This window comes from Cnephaeus nilssonii (assembly GCF_951640355.1).
Source record: "Cnephaeus nilssonii genome assembly, chromosome: 23".
Taxonomy (NCBI): Eukaryota; Metazoa; Chordata; class Mammalia; order Chiroptera; family Vespertilionidae; genus Cnephaeus; species Cnephaeus nilssonii.
The window spans coordinates 6294405-6313262 of record NC_137094.1 but is presented as its reverse complement, the minus strand read 5'-3'; the positions used below and the strand labels follow the sequence as shown (position 1 = coordinate 6313262).

The following is an 18858-nucleotide window of genomic DNA, read 5'->3' as shown; positions in this document are numbered from 1 at the left end:
ATTTGTTCCTGATACCTTCGGAGTTTTTTTCTGAAAATGAAGCAGTAATGCAGCATCAACTTATGAAAATACATTTTAATCCTTAAAAAAAAAAAGTGAGGCTTATAATTTTCTGCCTCTAATATCATCTATGTTCTGTAAATGACTGTACCTTAGAATATAGCAAACTTTTGAAATACTGGAAATTAAGATGAAACATACCCCAGATGGAATCAAATAGCAAGGACATATGCAAATAACAAATGGAGATTTTTTAAAATGACTCAAAAACTACAGAGGAAAGGTTCAGGCAGATCATTTCTCATTGTCTCAGAAATTGCAGACAAGATGGTATCTGTAATCACTTAAAACCATCAGAGAACAAATAAAATGGTCCAGAAACAAGGTTATTAGAAAACAGAAAAGTGAAAAGTCTTCTATGCTCAGGATATAAATGAAAAATAAGAATAATATGGTCATGACAAAGTCAAATGAAGTGGGAGAGAGAAGCAATAGGAATAAGACTAATAATATAAAATTAAAAGGAAAATGTAACAAAGGGAATCTAATATGTACATAGTTGGAGTTTCTGAGATAGTAAAGAAAAACTTAAAAACGCTAAATATATTATTTTTCTTACCTAAAGAAAGATTTAAATCTGTCTTGAAAGTATCCATTTTCCCCATTCCCAATTTTCCTACTTTACAAAAACTTTTTAACTTTCTTTTTCAGGACATAATATTTTATCAGAATGTAAATTATCAGGCAGTACGTGATTACTTCAAGCTACAGTGAGTATGACTTTTAGAAGAGCCTGCTCATGCTAAATATGCTATTCAGGTTATTGATTTGTGGCTATCCTTTTATTTACATGGCCTCATATCCTCTTAAATATCCAGATTGGAAATTCCTTGAAGTGTCTGGATAGATGTGACATTGGTATTGTGTGTAAAAATGTAGAAGATTCCTTGTGGCTAAAGGGAAGCTGCCCTATCAGAAGTTCTCACTCACCCAATTGAAGATGTAAAAAAAAGGTGTTATTTCTTGATTCAATACTTTTTGAGCATGTTTACCCTTCATTCCCATCCCAAAGTCTTTACATACTATCCTTAGGCAAAAACTAGAATGCTGATGTTCCCAAAAGTCTTCAACTAGGAGTAGAATCGGATAAAAACCCATCTTTGACTCCTGGAATAAGGTAGCACTAAACACTTAATTTCTGGAGGAAGACAACCAACTTGGAATTGTGTCTTAAGGCATTTCTGTGTTTCTCATTGTCCTGACTCAATATATTTTCTTGGAAAATAGCGTTGTTTTTCTGGGAAGAAGTCCACTCTATGCCAGGCATGTTCTAGGTGTTCAAACTGCCTAATGAACAAGAAGTGGGAAGCACTGCTGTGGACAGATCCCTAGTGGGAGAAGTGCTCAAATAAGTAGACAAGATAATGCCAAATAGTTATAAGTACTACTGAGAAAATAAAACAAAGAGGTGATGGAGTATGGCCAGGAAGGACAGGGAGGAAAATGCTACTCTAGACATGATAGCCATCCCTTTCCCCTCCCCCACCACCATTTCTCATTCTTCTAATGTCATGGGGTAGTAGACTGTTTGGCATTTTGGGTGAGGTGGATATTTACTGAGAATTCTGTTGCTGTAGAATACATATCAAACTATCCAGGATACTGAGACTTGAGAAAAAAACACCAAAAGCTTTGAAATCAACCATGATAGGGAAAAAAATGTGCCCATAAGAAAAACTGGGAAATTAAAGACAAAATATTTACCTTAGTGTCCTTTACAGATCTATACTATATAATGAATTTATCAAGCCAAAGGTGCCCTCAGATTGAAAAAAAGCCATAATTGGCATAGTTATATTTACCGTATTTTCCGGTGTATAAGACGACTTTTTAACCCAGGAAAATCTTCTATATGCCCAGTCGTCTTATACGCCGGAAAATACAGTAATTACAAGAGGCTTCCTGATTTCAAAAGTGTTAAATGAGAAAAAAAAATGAATCTTAGAATGGTAAAATATGGTACACTGATTTAAAAATATGAAAATGAACTATTTGTATCCTCATTTACTTATTACATTTTATATAAATTATATAACTAAACAAATATTAAAATATAATAAATATTGGGAGAAAAACAACATTTGTTTGTAGTTAGTTAGTTTGTATTTGTTTTCCCCAGTTTTTTTTCCAAAGGTAATAACCTTAGCAGAGGTGAGGGGCAGATAAAGCCTTCTAAATTTCTCCTGTGATTTTGAGTCCTGTTTTGCCCGAGCACAGATGACTTAGGAGCATTTCACAAGGTAGTAAGGCATTGTGTCTGATCTCCCTTTCCATTCCAGTCAGATCATATTCTGCAGCATAATGTGGTTCAGGAAACTAATTTCATAACTTAGTCTTCATTGTTCTAGAGGTGTCATCAATAGGAGGGAACACCTGTAGAGGCTCGAGAAGGAACTACCATGGTGGCTGCAGCCTTTAATAGGGTCAGGAAGCAGCAGACCTCCGCCCTCCAGGCACTGAGGGTGTTAGTGAATCCAGGGGTTGAAATGCTGATAGATGCTCATTTCTGTTGCCATTGTGTCAACCCTATGCTGGCCAGAGGAATACCATGAGGTGGGAGTGACTTTCAGGTCTGATGGTGGTGCCCTCAGCACAAACAGGGCACTGTCACCCCACCCCCTTCCAATCCCCCAGCATTTCTCAGGAGGGGCCAGTCACAGCAGGTACATGGGGCTCTTATCTGCTCTACAGAGAGGCAGAGTCATGTCTACCTCCCTGTGAGTCTATACTCACCTGTATGTGTTTTTTCTCCTAGATACCGGAACACGGGTCTTATGCTTATGCAGGTTAGGCCTAGTGAATTTGAAAAAACATGCCCAATACCCCCAAAGGTAAGTGACACAGGTGAAAGGTTTAAAAAGACTTATTTCAATAATACATAGATACAAATTTCCAGTTATAAAAATAGCCACAGGATGTATACAGTGCAGCAATTTGCTTCAATAATACATGGATACAAATTTCTAGTTATAGTCACGGGATGTAAAGTACAGCACAGGGAATATAGTCAATAATATTGTAATAACTATGTCTGGTGTTAGATGGGTCCTAGACTTATTGGGGGCAACACTTCATAAGGTATGTAAATGTCTAATCACTATCTTGTACACCTGAAACTAATATAGTATTGTATATCAACTGCAATTGAAAAATAAATGTTAAAAAATAATGCATAGCCTGGCCAGTGTAGTTCAGTGATTGAGCTTCTACCTATGAACTAGGAGGTCACAGTTCGATTCCCGGTCAGGGCACATGCCCAGGTTGAGGGCTCGATCCCCAGTAGGGGGGCATGCAGGAGGCAGCTGATCCATGATTCTCTCTCATCATTGATGTTTCTATCTCTCTCTCCCCCACTCCCTTCCTCTCTGAAATCAATAAAAATATATGTATTTTTAAAAAATGATCAAAGAAGTAGGAAAATACACTTAAAAGATTATTATTTCTAATTTGAAATGGAATTGCTTTTAGCTATAGAAATGTGTGGGTCAGAACCACTGAACTTACCAACCAAATGGCTTTGTTTTAGGTGTTCCAAATAGCTGTTGGCTGTGATACCACCAAATATATTATGGTTAAAGGGCAAGTATATTTACATTTGACCTGTCTTACTCTTTACGTTTTAAAAACAAGTGGTAAACTAATTAGTAATTATTAGTGATCATTTAGGCTAATGACTGACATGTCCATAGTGTAATAAAAAACTGAATTGACAGAGAGCTTTTCGAGGAGAAACCAAGATGGCAGCATAGGTAAACACCTGAACTTGCTGCCTCGCACAACCACTTCAAAACTACAACTAAAACACAAAATGGACATCATCCAGAACCACAGGAAGGCTGGCTGAGTGGAAATTCTACAACTAGAAGGAAAGAGAAAAGCACTCTGAGACTCAGAGGAGCTGCGGAAGTAAAGTGCAGAGGTACAGAGGCACAGGCACGGACAGGGCTGGCTTTTTCAATCCGAAGGGAGACACAAGCTCCCGACTGCTCTGAAATCCAGTTCCGGGCGAGACTCTGGGGACCCAGACTCATACAGGGAGAAATTGGATTGTTTGGCAGCGGGCGAAACTCTAGGGTGGCTTTCTCTCAGAGGTGCTTGCAGCAATTACCAGGGGTCACTGAGACCCGGGGGCCTCTTAGGGCAGGGCTGACAGGAAGCCATTGCTGTTTGCTCTGCCCTGAGACTCCACCCCACCCCACCTGTGCATAGAGTCTTTTGCATATGAATAGCCTGATCCTTTGAAATCTAAACTTACCTAACAAACTGCAGCTGAGTCAGAGAGATCCAGAACATCCAAAAGAAGGTCCAAGGCTCCACAGCAGCTTGCATTGCTTCACAGCTGGGCCTCATCTGAGCACCTCCAAAACCCAAACAAAGAAGAGGAATCTGCAGATCTCTCCGTAGCTCCTGCTGGGTGGCCTCAGGCAGAGGCTAGATTAGCACCTCCTTAGAGATCCAAGAGCCAGGGTACCCAGGGGTCAGAGTGGGACCATCCAGATTACAACTCTTCAGATCCATAAGGGACACATTCAGGGGGCAGACTCAGTGAGCATCAAAGCCTCACTGAAGCAAGTCTTGTCTCATAAGGGTGTCTCCAGCACAGAAGTTCTCCCATCTTAGACACAGCTGATCCTCACAGCCAATTGACCTGGAGGTCAATTCCTGCCAGTGATACCAACAACAATCAAAGCTTAACTACAACAAGAGTGTGCACACAGCCCACAAAGGGGTGCACCAAGAGTGTCCACACCTCAGGTAACTGGGGAGGCTGAGCCACTGGGCCCTATAGGACACCTAGCACACAAAGCCACTCTATCAACTCAGGGAAGCAGCCAAAATGCAGAGACAAAGAAACAGGTCACAAATGAAAGAAATGGAGGAAAGCAAACGACTGGATATAGAGTTCAAAACCAGTTATAAGGTTTTTCAAGAATTTTCTAGAAAAGGCTGATAAATTTAGTGAGACCCTCGAGGATATGAAAAAGGACCAACTAGAAATTAAGCATACTCTGACTGAAATAAAAAATTGTATACAAAGATCCAACAGCAGACTAGAGGACCGCAAGAATCAAGTCAAAGATTTGAAATACGAAGAAGCAAAAAACACCCAACCAGAAAAGAAAAAAGCAAAAAGGATCCAAAAATATTAAGATAGTGTAAGGAGCATCTGGGACAACTTCAAGCGTACCAACATCTGAATTATGGGGGTGCCAGAAGGAGAGAGAGAGCAAGATACTGAAAACCTATTTGAAGAAATAATGACAGAAAACTTCCCCACCTGGTGAAAGAAATAGACTTACGAGTCCAGGAAGCACAAAGAACCCCAAACAAAAGGAATCCAAAGAGGACCACACCAAGACACATCATAATTAAAATGCCAAGAGCAAAAGACAAAGAGAGAATATTAAAAGCAGCAAGAGAAAAAGTTAGTTACCTACAAGGGAGCACACATAACGATTGTCAGCTGATTTCTCAACAGAAACTGCAGGCCAGATGGGAGTGGAAAGAAATATTCAAAGTGATGAATAGCAAGAACCTACAACCAAGATTACTCTACCCAGAAAAGCTATCATTCAGAATTGAAGGTCAGATAAAGAGCTCACAGATAAGAAAAAGCTAAAGGAGTTCATCACCGCCAAACAAGTATTATAAGAAATGCTGAAAGGTATTCTTTAAGAAGAGGAAGAAGGCCGAAACCAGTTTGGCTCAGTGAATAGAGCGTCGGCCTGCGGACTCAAGGGTCCCAGGTTCGATTCCGGTCAAGGGCATGTACCTTGGTTGCGGGCACATCCCCAGTAGGGGGTGTGCAAGAGGCAGCTGATCGATGTTTCTCTCTCATCGATGTTTCTAACTCTCTATCCCTCTCTCTTCCTCTCTGTAAAAAAATCAATAAAATATATTTTTTAAAAAAAAGAATAGGAAGAAGAAGAAAAAGGTAAAGATAAAAATTATGAACAACAAATACATATCTATCAACAAGTGAATTTAAAAATCAAGTGAAGAAAAAATCTGATGAACAGAATAAACTGGTGAATATAATAGAATCAGGGGCATAGAAAGGGAGTGGACTGTCAATCCTCAGGGGGAAAGGAGTGTGGGGGGTGCGGGAAGAGACTGGACAAAAATCTTACACCTATGGATGAGGACAGTGGGGGGGGGGTAAGGGCAGAGGGTGGGGTGGGAACTGGGTGGAGGGGAGCTATGGGGGGGAAAAAGAGGAACAATTTTAATAATCTGAACAATAAAGATTTATTTTAAAAAATAGATATTAGCTTGTGCCCTAGCCCGTTAGGCTCAGTGGATAGAGCGTCGGCCTGCAGACTGAAGGGTCCCAGGTTCGATTCCGGTCAAGGGCATGTACCGTGGTTGCGGGCACATCCCCAGTAGGGGGCGTGCAGGAGGCAGTGGTCGATGTTTCTCTCCTATAGATGTTCTGACTATCCCTCTCCCTTCTTCTCTGTAAAAAATCAATAAAATATATTTTTAAAAAGATATTAGCTTGTAAGAACATGTAATAAATAACTTCAAAATGCAAAGGGTATTTAATTTTAAAGTGTGCCTTTACATTTATGTAAAACGTTTTTTTGTACTCGTTCAATAGAAACTTATCTGGCCACTGGGTAAAGCTAGCAACAAAACTACTAGTCCACAATGTGTTAAATATCAATGTAGCCACTGATTGTTACAATTCAGTCCTCAAAAAAATTGTTAGAATGACAGATGAGTAGACCTTTGGTTTGGATGACAGCAAATCACTTCATAAATAGACTCAGATAAGAATCAGTGTTCCCCTACTCTCACCACCCCCACCCCCTTCTAACCACGGGGAAGGAATCACAATACGTTGCTGTCTCTATTATACATTTAATCTCAGCTAGACAGATTTCTGTATATTGACTTGATTTTCCCAGGTAGAAGAAAGAGAGCTGTGGCAATTGGATGACACAAAATCCAGTGTGTATCACTTCGAACCACAGTCAGATCAATGAAAGTCATAGCTCTGGACGGAACACTGGCTTCTGCTAGAGAGAGAGAGAGAGAGAGAGAGAGAGAGAGAGAGAGAGAGAGAGACATTGATGTGACAGAGATACATGGATTGGTTGCCTCCTGCATGGGCCTGACCAGGGCCAGAGATCAAACCTGCAAACAAGTCAAGTGCCCTTGACTGTAATTGACCTGGGACCCTCCAGTCCACAGTCTGATGCTCTATTCACTGAGTCAAACCAGCTATGGTTCAAATGTAATATTTGATTTAGCAAAAAGTTCAAACATATTTGGTTTGGACACTTGTCAATTCAATTTTATTAAATTAAATCCCTATTGTTCAGTTTATTACAGATGTTCCTCTTTTTTCCCCCCATAGCTCCCCTCCACCCGGTTCCCACCCCACCCTCTGCCCTTACCCCCGCCCCCCCCCCACTGTCCTCATCCATAGGTGTAAGATTTTTGTCCAGTCTCTTCCCGCACCCCCCACACTCCTTTCCCCCTGAGGATTGACAGTCCACTCCCTTTCTATGCCCCTGATTCTATTATATTCACCAGTTTATTCTGTTCATCAGATTTTTTCTTCACTTGATTTTTAAATTCACTTGTTGATAGATATGTATTTGTTGTTCATAATTTTTATCTTTACCTTTTTCTTCTTCTTCCTCTTCTTAAAGAATACCTTTTAGCATTTCTTATAATACTTGTTTGGCGGTGATGAACTCCTTTAGCTTTTTCTTATCTGTGAAGCTCTTTATCTGACCTTCAATTCTGAATGATAGCTTTTCTGGGTAGAGTAATCTTGGTTGTAGGTTCTTGCTATTCATCACTTTGAATATTTCTTTCCACTCCCATCTGGCCTGCAGTTTCTGTTGAGAAATCAGCTGACAATCGTTATGTGTGCTCCCTTGTAGGTAACTAACTTTTTCTCTTGCTGCTTTTAATATTCTCTCTTTGTCTTTTGCTCTTGGCATTTTAATTATGATGTGTCTTGGTGTGGTCCTCTTTGGATTCCTTTTGTTTGGGGTTCTTTGTGCTTCCTGGACTCGTAAGTCTATTTCTTTCACCAGGTGGGGAAGTTTTCTGTCATTATTTCTTCAAATAGGTTTTCAGTATCTTGCTCTCTCTCTCCTTCTGGCACCCCCATAATTCAGATGTTGGTACGCTTGAAGTTGTCCCAGATGCTCCTTACACTATCTTAATATTTTTGGATCCTTTTTGCTTTTTTCTTTTCTGGTTGGGTGTTTTTTGCTTCTTCGTATTTCAAATCTTTGACTTGATTCTTGCGGTCCTCTAGTCTGCTGTTGGATCTTTGTATACAATTTTTTATTTCAGTCAGAGTATGCTTAATTTCTAGTTGGTCCTTTTTCATATCCTCGAGGGTCTCACTAAATTTATCAGCCTTTTCTAGAAAATTCTTGAAAAACCTTATAACTGGTTTTGAACTCTATATCCAGTCGTTTGCTTTCCTCCATTTCTTTCATTTGTGACCTGTTTCTTTGTCTCTGCATTTTGGCTGCTTCCCTGAGTTGATAGAGTGGCTTTGTGTGCTAGGTGTCCTATAGGGCCCAGTGGCTCAGCCTCCCCAGTTACCTGAGGTGTGGACACTCTTGGTGCACCCCTTTGTGGGCTGTGTGCACACTCTTGTTGTAGTTAAGCCTTGATTGTTGTTGGTATCACTGGCAGGAATTGACCTCCAGGTCAATTGGCTGTGAGGATCAGCTGTGTCTAAGATGGGAGAACTTCTGTGCTGGAGACACCCTTATGAGACAAGACTTGCTTCAGTGAGGCTTTGATGCTCACTGAGTCTGCCCCCTGGAATGTGTCCCTTATGGATCTGAGGAGTTGTAATCTGGATGGTCCCACTCTGACCCCTGGGTACACTGGCTCTTGGATCTCCAAGGAGGTGCTAATTTAGCCTCTATCTGTGACCACCCAGCAGGAGCTATGGAGAGATCTGCAGATTCCTCTTCTTTGTTTGGGTTTTGGAGGTGCCCAGATGAGGCCCAGCTGTGAAGCAATGCAAGCTGCTGTGGGGCCTTGGCCCTTCTTTTGGATGTTCTGGATCTCTCTGACTCAGCTGCAGTTTGTTAGGTAAGTTTAGATTTCAAAGGACCTGGCCATTCATATGCAAAAGCCTCTATGCTCAGCTGGGCTGGGGCGGAGTCTCAGGGCAGAGCAACCAGCAATGGCTTTGTGGGACAGGATCTCAGCGTGGAGCAAACAGCTATGGCTTTCTGTCAGCCCTGCCCTAAGAGTCCCCCGGGTCTCAGTGTCCCCCGGTAATCACTGCAAGCACCTCTAAGAGAATGCCGCCCTGGAGTTTTGCCCACTGCCAGACAGTCCAGTTTCTCCTCGTATGGGTCTGGGTCCCCAGAGTCTCGCCCAGAAATGGAGTTCAGAGCAGTCGGGAGCTTGTGTCTCCCTGCAGATTGAGAAAGCCAGCTGCGTACTCAGTTGCCAGCCCTCTCTGCGCGCATGCCTCTGTATCTCTGCCTTCCGCAGCTCCTCTGAGTCTCAGTGTGCTTTTCTCTTTCCTTCTAATTGTAGAATTTCCACTCAGCTAGCCTCCCTGTGGTTCTGGATGATGTCTGTTTTGTCTTTTAGTTGTAGTTTTGAAATTGTTGTGTGAGGCAGCAGTTTAGGTGTTTACCTATGCTGCCATCTTGGTTTCTCACAAGCTAATATCTTTTTAAAGAATTCTCGTGATTGGCCACAAGCCTTAGAACAGAAAACACTCGAATTCTCTTGATCCATCCGAAATGTGTTAAGTATTACCATCTCATTCAGCAAGGAATCTGCATTTCCAGGAAACGCAAAGGCTAATTGATTTATACAGCCTATAACATCCTGTTCCTGAGATGGTCTACATCCTTGCTCATTAGAGTATGGTGTATGGACCAGGCATCACCTGGGAACTTATTAGAATTAAGGTTTCACCTCACATCTGCTGAGTCAGAACCTCTATTTTTAAAAATTTTCCAGAAAATTAGTAGGGGCATGATAATTTGAGAATAGCTGCTCTAAGCAACAAAATAAATTCCCAGTGTCACTGAACATGGGTTTCCTGCTTCAGTGAGGGGCCAAGCAGCTGGAATCAATCTACTTGTGGGAGGGTCTAGACAGCGATCTTCAAGCTGGTTACTCATCAGAATCACCGGGAGAGCATGTTTACAAAAACACAGACTTCAAGACGAAGGTCCAGGCCTCTTAGTCAGTGGCCCATTGTTCTGGAACCTAAATATAACCCTAATATTTTAGGTTCAGGTTGTGGTTGTAGTGGCCGAAGGCTTTACAGTTGCTAGAGGACACCTGTGGGGCCCAAGGTACTTCTGACCGGAGACTTGTCAATGAAGGAGGGCATTTCTTGGGGTCTAATTTGCATTTGAGATGGGAGATAGTCTAGACTTCCAATATCTATCTAAGCACAGTGGTTTGTTCTTATGAGTTACTCTGGAAGCAGCCAACAAAAATGGTCAAATGAATAATTTAACTTCCAGAAAATGCTATCATTTCATATACCATGATAGCCCTATGTCTGCATGAATCCTAATTAGAAATATGTGAATCCTTAAAGTAGCTCCTTACCTGCACAACTGAGTCTCTAGCATAAATTAGAAATGTGTGTTTTAAAAAATGTCTGAGAGCCTGGCAGGTGTGGCTCAGTGATTCAGCATTGACCTATGAACCAGGAGGTTAAGGTTCGATTCCTGGTCAGGGCACATGCCCGGCTTGTGGGCTCGTTCCCCAGTAGGGGACCTGCAGGAGGCAGCAGATCAATGATTCTCTCTCATCATTGATATTTCTATCTCTCTCTCCCTCTCCCTTCCTCTCTGAAATCAACTGGAGGCTTAAGAGTTCCGGGTTCGATTCTGATCAAGGGCACATGCCTGAGTTGCGGGCTTGATCCCCAGTGTGGGACATGCAGGAGGCAGCCAATCAATGATTCTCTCTCATCATTGATGTTTCTGACTCCCTCTCCATTCCTCTCTGAAATCAATAAAAATATATTTTAAAATAATAAAAATATTTTTTAAAAAATTAAAAAATGTATGAGGAATAAAATCATCCACAGAAATTTTTCTTCATTTTTGATAGATTTTCTATAAATTTTTCACAGTTATCAAATAGAATAAATAAATCAATAGATTTCAAATTCTGGTGTCTTCAGGAACATTTGTGTAACTGATTTTTAAAAATAGAAATGCTAGGGCAACACACCAACCCCAGAGATTATAATTCAATAAGTAACGACTCTGTAATACTCTCAAGTTTTAGAATTATTGAGTTAATTGATTAAATGTTTGTGCAAGTATATAAAAAGAAATTATATTACAATTTCATTATGTTTCTTTTTGTAGATTTAATCACAAAGATTGTCTTCGGCATAATTTCTTTTACATTATTGAAAAGTAAGAAATATTGTAACATAAGCACTGAGTTTTTATTAATTTAGTATTAATAATTTAGAGTCAGTATTTATTCCTATTAACATCGATCTTTTATAATATATGCATTTATTGCTATAAATTTACTTCTAGGCACTGCATCTTTAACTGCATCTCACAAATTTTGAAAAGTTGCATTTTCATTTTTATTTAGTTTGAAGTATTTTTAAATTTCTCTTAAGATTTCTTCTTTCACTCATGTATTACTTAGAATTGTATTGTTTATTCTCCACATATTTTGATAGTATTTTGGAATTATGATTATCTACTTGACTTCTCTGATAACTCCCTACCCAAACCAAGTAATGGTTTAATGTTTAAGTTTGAAAAGAGGAAAGATAAGTAATAAAAATATCTTTTTATAGGTCATATCTGAGGCATCGACCATCTAAAAACTTGGTAAGAAAACTATAATTTTATTAATCAGCCTAATATAGAAAATAACCAAAGCATTTTTCCTTTTCTAGAGAGTAAAATATAGTTGGAAAAAATATGGCTGCCCATTTAGAGTTGATTTCAGAAAAAAATTTCACCCTTTGCTTCAACTGTAAGTATATTCTACTAAAATTTGAACTTACTTTCAAAGTTTCAAAATAAAGGATGAATAGAGGGCTAATTAATCATGCATTTAATAATAAATATTTTTGAGCACCCAATATATGTGACTCTAGGTTTTCAGTACTAGTTAACTTAAGTTAGATAACCCATGGTTCCTGCATGTTGAGAGAGGTTACAATTTAGCACCTGAGACATAAATGGGTGAGAAAGCCGAGACTCTTCTCAGAGGTGTAGGCAGTCTCTTTTTTAAGAAATAAATGTTTTTATTGATTTCAGAGAGGAAGGAAGAGGAAGAGAGAGAAACATCCATGATGAGAATCATTGATCAGCTGCCTCCTGCATACCCACTACTGGGGATCAAGCCTGCAACCTGGGCATGTGCCCTGACAGGGAATTAAACCATGACCTCCTGGTTCATAGGTTGATGCTCAACCACTGAGCCATGCTGGCTGGGCTGTAGGCAGTCTCTTAACCCTCCCTTTCCCTCTCTAAATCGCGTCCCAAGCTCTACTGAAGATAGTTTGATAGAAACTACCTTCCTGGGGTAACATCTGACTTTTCTTTCTGTGGGCCAATAATAACAAAAGCTTGCAAGGAAAGAAACTATTACTAGTAAGGGAATAGTGAGAGTTCAAAAATATCTCTAACTTCATTCTTATAAACAGTATTTAAAATATTAAGTAAAAATGCTATGAGGAAGGCTTTTTCAAGTAATTTTATATTCATTTGCTTGCTTCTCTGACTTTATTCTTGATTTATGATTACAGAAGTCGCATAGCTTGTTACAAAAATTTAAAATACATAAAAAAGATAAATGATCATGTTTCTAATTGTTTTGCTGTTATAAATAAAATAATAGTGAATATCCACTTATGTACATGTTTGGACTCTAGTCCAGATATGCCATTAGGATGCATTACTGAAAGTAAAATCCTAGTGTAAAACATCAAAATTGTAGTCAAGGCATTCAGCTTCTGGGATCCCACAGGGTGGGTGGGTGTGGAGTAATGAGTCAGGAGCTCCAATTCAGTTTTGCCATCAAACCTGTCCCTGTGAGGATCCAAAAGGCCTCTGCCAGCATATCCCCCGACACACCCACACACCCACACACACACACTCCTCACCATGCAGGTGTAAGACTCCACGCTGTTTCCTCACCCTCCTACATCACCTCCTACAATCCCTCTGTCACGGGTCCTCTGAGCCTCCGGTTAGTCTGCTATCTTGTTTAGTTTGATCTTCTATACACCCACTCAGGCCACTGCTCCTCCTGGGCACCCCACACTCTTCCTCTCACCAATGCCCAGTGTACTTTGTTTACTTTATACTAGGGGCCCAGTGCACGAATTCGTGCACCTTGAAAGGAACTGTGGGCTGCCAGGCTGCGGTAGGCACAGGGGCGGGTCTTGACCCATCCTCCACGCCCCTGCCCGGCTCCTTCCACCACGAACCCCTGTCCCCTCTCTGCCCACAGCCCTGCTCCCATGCGCTGACAGCGCTGGCCCTACTTGCACCCACTGATGGCACGGAGCGACTGGGGACAGCGCCAGCAGTGGGTGCGAGTGGGGCCAGCACTGTAAACAGGTGCGAGGGGTGGCTGCTGCCCTGATCGATCGCCCCTTAGGAGGAGCAGGGGGAGGTGGAGAAGCCCCCAGGGGTGATCAGGGCCAGCAGCTGCCACTCGCATCCGCTGATGGCGCTGAGCGATGGGGACCAGCACCGGACACCGGCAGTAGGTGCGAGCAGTGGCTCAGGCAACGGCTGTGGGTGCGAGCAGGGCTGGCACTGGCCGTGGGTGTGAGCAGCGGCTCCAATGCCAGCAGCAGGTGCCAGTGCCGGGCAGGACCGTGGCGCGGGAGCAAAGAATTTTCAGTAACCACCAGAGGCTCTCCCCAATGACAGTGACCGGTGCCCCGCCTTGGTCTGGAGCCCCTGCTCACCTGCTCCATCATCCCGCTGCAGCCGACGCCCACCATGTTCCACACATGCCTCCTGGTGGTCAGTGCATGTCACAGCGACCAGTTGTTCGGTGGTTGTTCTGGTTGTTCCACCATTTGGTCAATTTGTATATTAGCCTTTTATTATATAGGATGGTGCCTCATCCCCCAGAGGTATGCTATTTTAATGTTCTCTCCCAGAGAAGCGCACTCTTCAGCTCACTTTATCATTATTAAACGGCTACTCTGCACTAATTACTGTGCTGGGCACTGGGAATTCAAAGGTAAATAAGACAGGATTGCTGCACTCAAGGGCTCAAGAGTCTGATGAATTAGATAAACACATGAGCGGGTAAGCTAAGTGGTATGATAGAAAGAAACAGTTGGGTGGTTGGCATTGAAGCTCAAAAGGAAAGAATCCAGCCTAGCTATGGAAGGAAGGGGGCTCTGGGGAATGTTGCCAGAGAGCATCCATTTGAGCTGAGCCACTGAGTCTTAAAGGATAATGGGCATTTAGCTGAAGGCAGGGGAAAGAAGAAGAGAGGTGAGGAAGGTAATCAATTCCATTGGGGAAGCCTTTTCAGCAAAAGTGATAGTTTGAGGAAGGATGTATAGTTCAGGTAGAGTCACGTAGGTTGGGCTCCCAGGGAGAAATGAAGTGTCCGAAGAAGAGGCTGAACAATGAGCCAGGTGGACTCAGATCCTGGAGGTCTTCCTCTCCATTCCTCCCATGGAGCACTCTGACCCACCACGTGCTCCAGCTAGTCCTCTCTGGGAAAAGTGCAGAAGATGAATTTCCAGGAAACAAGTCTGAGGACGCTCAGGTAGTAAAACTGTATAACCAAATTACTGAAATAGCAACAAGAAGAGGAATCATTTATGAGAAAATTAGCGATTATAATAGCAGGGCTTGCTCTGGCCAGTGTGGCTCACTTGGTTGGGTGTTATCCCATGCACTGAAAGGTTCCTGGTTCGATTCCTGGTCAGGACACATGCCCGGGTTGTGGGCTCAATCCCCAGTAGAGGGCATGCAGGAGGCAGCTGATCAATGTTTCATTCTCACATCAATGTCTCTCTCTCTCTCTCTCTCTCTCTTCCCCTCTCCTTTCCTCTCTATCTCTAAAAGTCAATAAAAAAAACTTAAAGAATAGATAGATAGATGATAGGTAGATAGGTAGATAGATAGATAGATAGATAGATAGATAGATAGATAGATAGACAGATAGATGATAGATAGATAGATAGATAGATAGATAGATAGATAGATAGATAGATGATAGATCTTAGGCAGGGCTTAATAAGTGATAGATGTGAATGGTAAGGATAAGAAAGTGAGGAAGATGAATGAGTCAAAGGTGATATCAGTCAGAAGAGATCTTCCACAAACTACCATCACCATATCCATTCATCTTCACACCTCTGTATCCATGAACTCTGTCTCCCTATCACCATAGATTAACTATATGCATATCTAAGGTCTGTCTGTCCATTTGTGAACTGTAGGTATCCCCACCCCTTTCCTAATTAAGAGCATTGCTCCAGAAATTGTCCCCTCTTTATCCTGCATCATCAACTTTACCCTCTGGTTTGCCATATAAATATGCAGTTCTTTCCCTCAACAAAAACAAAAACCTGCTCTTGACCCCACTACCCCTTTAGCTACTATATTCACTGTCATCAATTCTTCTATTCTCTCCCATATCCCTGTCAGTCAGACTTTTACCCCCACCACTTCATTGGCCCTGCTTGCCAGTGTGACCAATGGCCTCCAAATTGCTAAACCCAAGGGTCAGTTCTCTGGTCTAACCTCACTTTATCTCATTAACAAGAATGACACATTTGATCATTCCCTTCTACTTGAAATATTTTCTTCCATCGGCTTCAGGATATTGCATTCTCCTGCTTTTCCTGCTTCCTCACTGGTAGCTACTCCTTAATTTCATAGTTTCTCCCTCCCCTCCCCCCATGACCTCTTAATATTGAAATGCCCAAGATTCAGGGCTTTCTTTTTTGTTAATCCTCACCCAAGAATATTTTTCCATTGATTTTTAGAGAGTGGAAGAGAGAGGGAAAGACAGAGAGAAATATTGATGTGAGAGAAACACATTGATTGGTTGCCTCCTGCACCAGCCCGGACCAGGGCCCGGGCCAGGGAGGAGCCTGCAACCGAGGTACGTGCCCTTGACCGGAATCGAACCTGGGACCCTTCAGTCTGCAGGCTGATGCTCTATCCACTGAGCCAAACCAGTTAGGCTCAAGGCTTTCTTTTCTCTGTCTCATCTTGTTCTTCTTGTAGTCTCATCTAGTCTCATGGACCTGAATGTCTCAATATACTGATAAACCCCCCAAACTCTTATCTCCAGTCTGACTATTTCCCCTTGCATTAGTCAAACATGCATTAGTCAAATATGGCCAGATTATGCTGCAGTAACAAATAAATTCTAGCATCTCAGTGTTTCCCTCTTTTCATGTTATAGTCTGACATGTATCATAGCTACATATGTGGTTATGGCTTCCTATGTTACCACTATGAAAAAAAGAAGACTGGAGGATTGCATTAGATGTCTTAAAGGGCCAGCCTAGCCATGGTTTACACCACTTCCACACATATGTTATCTGGGACCTAATGCCATGGCCCCAGTCTAACTCCAAGGAGGGCTAGAAAATGTAAACAGCCACAAGGGTATTTGGTGAGCACTAAAAGTTTCTGCAAATTCCTGAACTCCAGGGCCATAAATTCACTTAGGTGTTGAACAGATATAATATCATTTTTCTACTTAGATAGTGAATAGAGCTTTCAAACTTACCCTGATCAAAACTGAACTCTTGATCTTTCCCTCAAAAACCACTCTATCAATAATAGCCTTCCTCATTTAGACGGAGAGCAACTCCATTCTTCTGGTATCATTTCTCCTCTAATCTATCCATAACGTCAATGCAATTCCAATAAAAATCCCATCAGAGTTGTCAGCGGAATGTGACCAGCAGATCCTATAAGTTATACAGAAAACAATGGGCCAAAAACCGTCAGACAAATATGTTCCAGAATTCAATTTCAAGAAATAGCAAAGTAATTTTTATTTGACATTCACTCTGTCCAATAACAATGACCTATGCTCTTAACAAAAATGTAATACATCATTGTGCAGATGCACTGGAGAGCAAAACCACATGACCCTTGAAAAAGGGAAGATTTCTAAGTGAGAGTGTTCTCTGAGGTCACCCCCCAGTTTGGGGCAGGGTACAAGGGAGCAGGGCTTTAACAGAAAGTGACGGTCCCACTGGATTTAAGAGACAGACATTGAAGTCTGGGACTGCAAAACAGCTGTAAATTTAGATTTTAAAAATCTCAGAAAGGCCCTAACCAGTTTGGCTCAGTGGATAGAGTGTCGGCCTGCGGACTCAAGGGTCCCAAGGTTCGATTCTGGTCAAGGGCATGTACCTTGGTTGCAGGCACATGCCCAGTGGGGAGTGTGCAGGATGCAGCTGATCGATGTTTCTCTCTCATTGATGTTTCTAGCTCTCTATCCCTCTTCCTTCCTCTCTGTAAAAAGTCAATAAAATATATTTTTTTTATTTTTTTAAATGAATCTTTATTGTTCAGATTACAATTGTTTCTCCTTTTTCCCCCCATATCTCCCACCACCCAGTTCCCACCCCCCCTCTGCCCTTACCTCCCCCCCACTGTCCTTATCCATAGGTGTATGATTTTTGTCCAGTCTCTTCCCATACCCCCCACACAGACACCCCTTTCCCCCTGAGAATTATCAATCCATTCCCATTCTATGCCTCTGATTCTATTAAGTTCACCAGTTTATTCTGTTCCTCAGATTTTTAATTCACTTGATTTTTAGATTCACTTGTTGATAGATATGTATTTGTTGTTCATAATTTTTATCTTTCTTCTTCTTTTTCCTCTTTTTAAAGAATACCTTTCAGCATTTCATATAATACTGGTTTAGTGGTTATGAACTCCTTTAGCTTTTTCTTATCTGTGAAGCTCTTTATCTGCCCTTCAATTCTGAATGATAGCTTTGCTGGGTAGAGTAGTCTTGGTTGTAGGTTCCTGCTATTCATCACTTTGAATATTTCTTGCCACTCCCGTCTGGCCTGCATGGTTTCTGTTGAGAAATTAGCTGATAATCGTATGGGAGCTCCCTTGTAGGTAACTAACTGTTTTTCTCTTGCTGCTTGTAAGATTCTCTCTTTGTCTTTTGCCCTTGGCATTTTAATTATGATGTGTCTTGGTGTGGTCCTCTTTGGATTCCTCTTGTTTGGGGTTCTGTGTGCTTCCTGGACTTGTAAGTCTATTTCTTTCATCAGGTGGGGGAAGTTTTCATTCATTATTTCTTCAAATAGGTTTTCAGCATCTTGCTCTCTCTCTTCTTCTGGCACCCCCATAATTCTGATGTTGGTTCGCTTGAAGTTGTCCCAGAGGCTTCTTACACTATCTTCAACTTTCTGAATTCTCTTCTCTTCATACTTCTCTGGAGCAGTGTCCTTGGCCTCTTTGTATTCCAAATCTTTGAGTTGATGCTTGCGATCCTCTAGTCTGCTGTTGGGTCTCTGTATAATATTTTTTATCTCAGTCAGTGTATGTTTAATTTCTAGTTGGTCCTTTTTCATATCTTCGAGGGTCTCATTGAATTTATCGGCCTTTTCCATGAAATTCTTGAAAAACCTTATAACCGTGGTTTTGAACTCTATGTCCAGTCGCTTGTTCTCCTCCATTTCTTTGGTTTGTGATCTGTTTCCTTGCCTCCTCATTTCGCTGCTTCCCTGAATTGGTAGGGTAGCTTTGTGTACTAGATGTCCTATTGGTTCAATGGGTCAGCCTCTCAGTTACTTGAGGTGGACACTCTTGGTGTACC

At 41.6% G+C, this 18858-nt stretch overlaps 1 protein-coding gene across 1 annotated transcript in view; it reads left to right on the top strand.

Annotated features, from left to right (window-relative positions):
• The window catches only part of CATSPERE (catsper channel auxiliary subunit epsilon), a gene marked incomplete at its 3' end in the record, with an annotated part of 53917 nt that overhangs the window by 14863 nt on the left and 20196 nt on the right, over positions 1 to 18858 (top strand). The window contains exons 4-9 of the mRNA XM_079763757.1: positions 712 to 770; positions 2816 to 2891; positions 3587 to 3639; positions 11406 to 11456; positions 11858 to 11891; positions 11960 to 12039. Coding sequence (XP_079619883.1) covers positions 712 to 770; positions 2816 to 2891; positions 3587 to 3639; positions 11406 to 11456; positions 11858 to 11891; positions 11960 to 12039 — 353 coding nt within the window. The remainder of the gene's footprint in view (positions 1 to 711; positions 771 to 2815; positions 2892 to 3586; positions 3640 to 11405; positions 11457 to 11857; positions 11892 to 11959; positions 12040 to 18858) is intronic.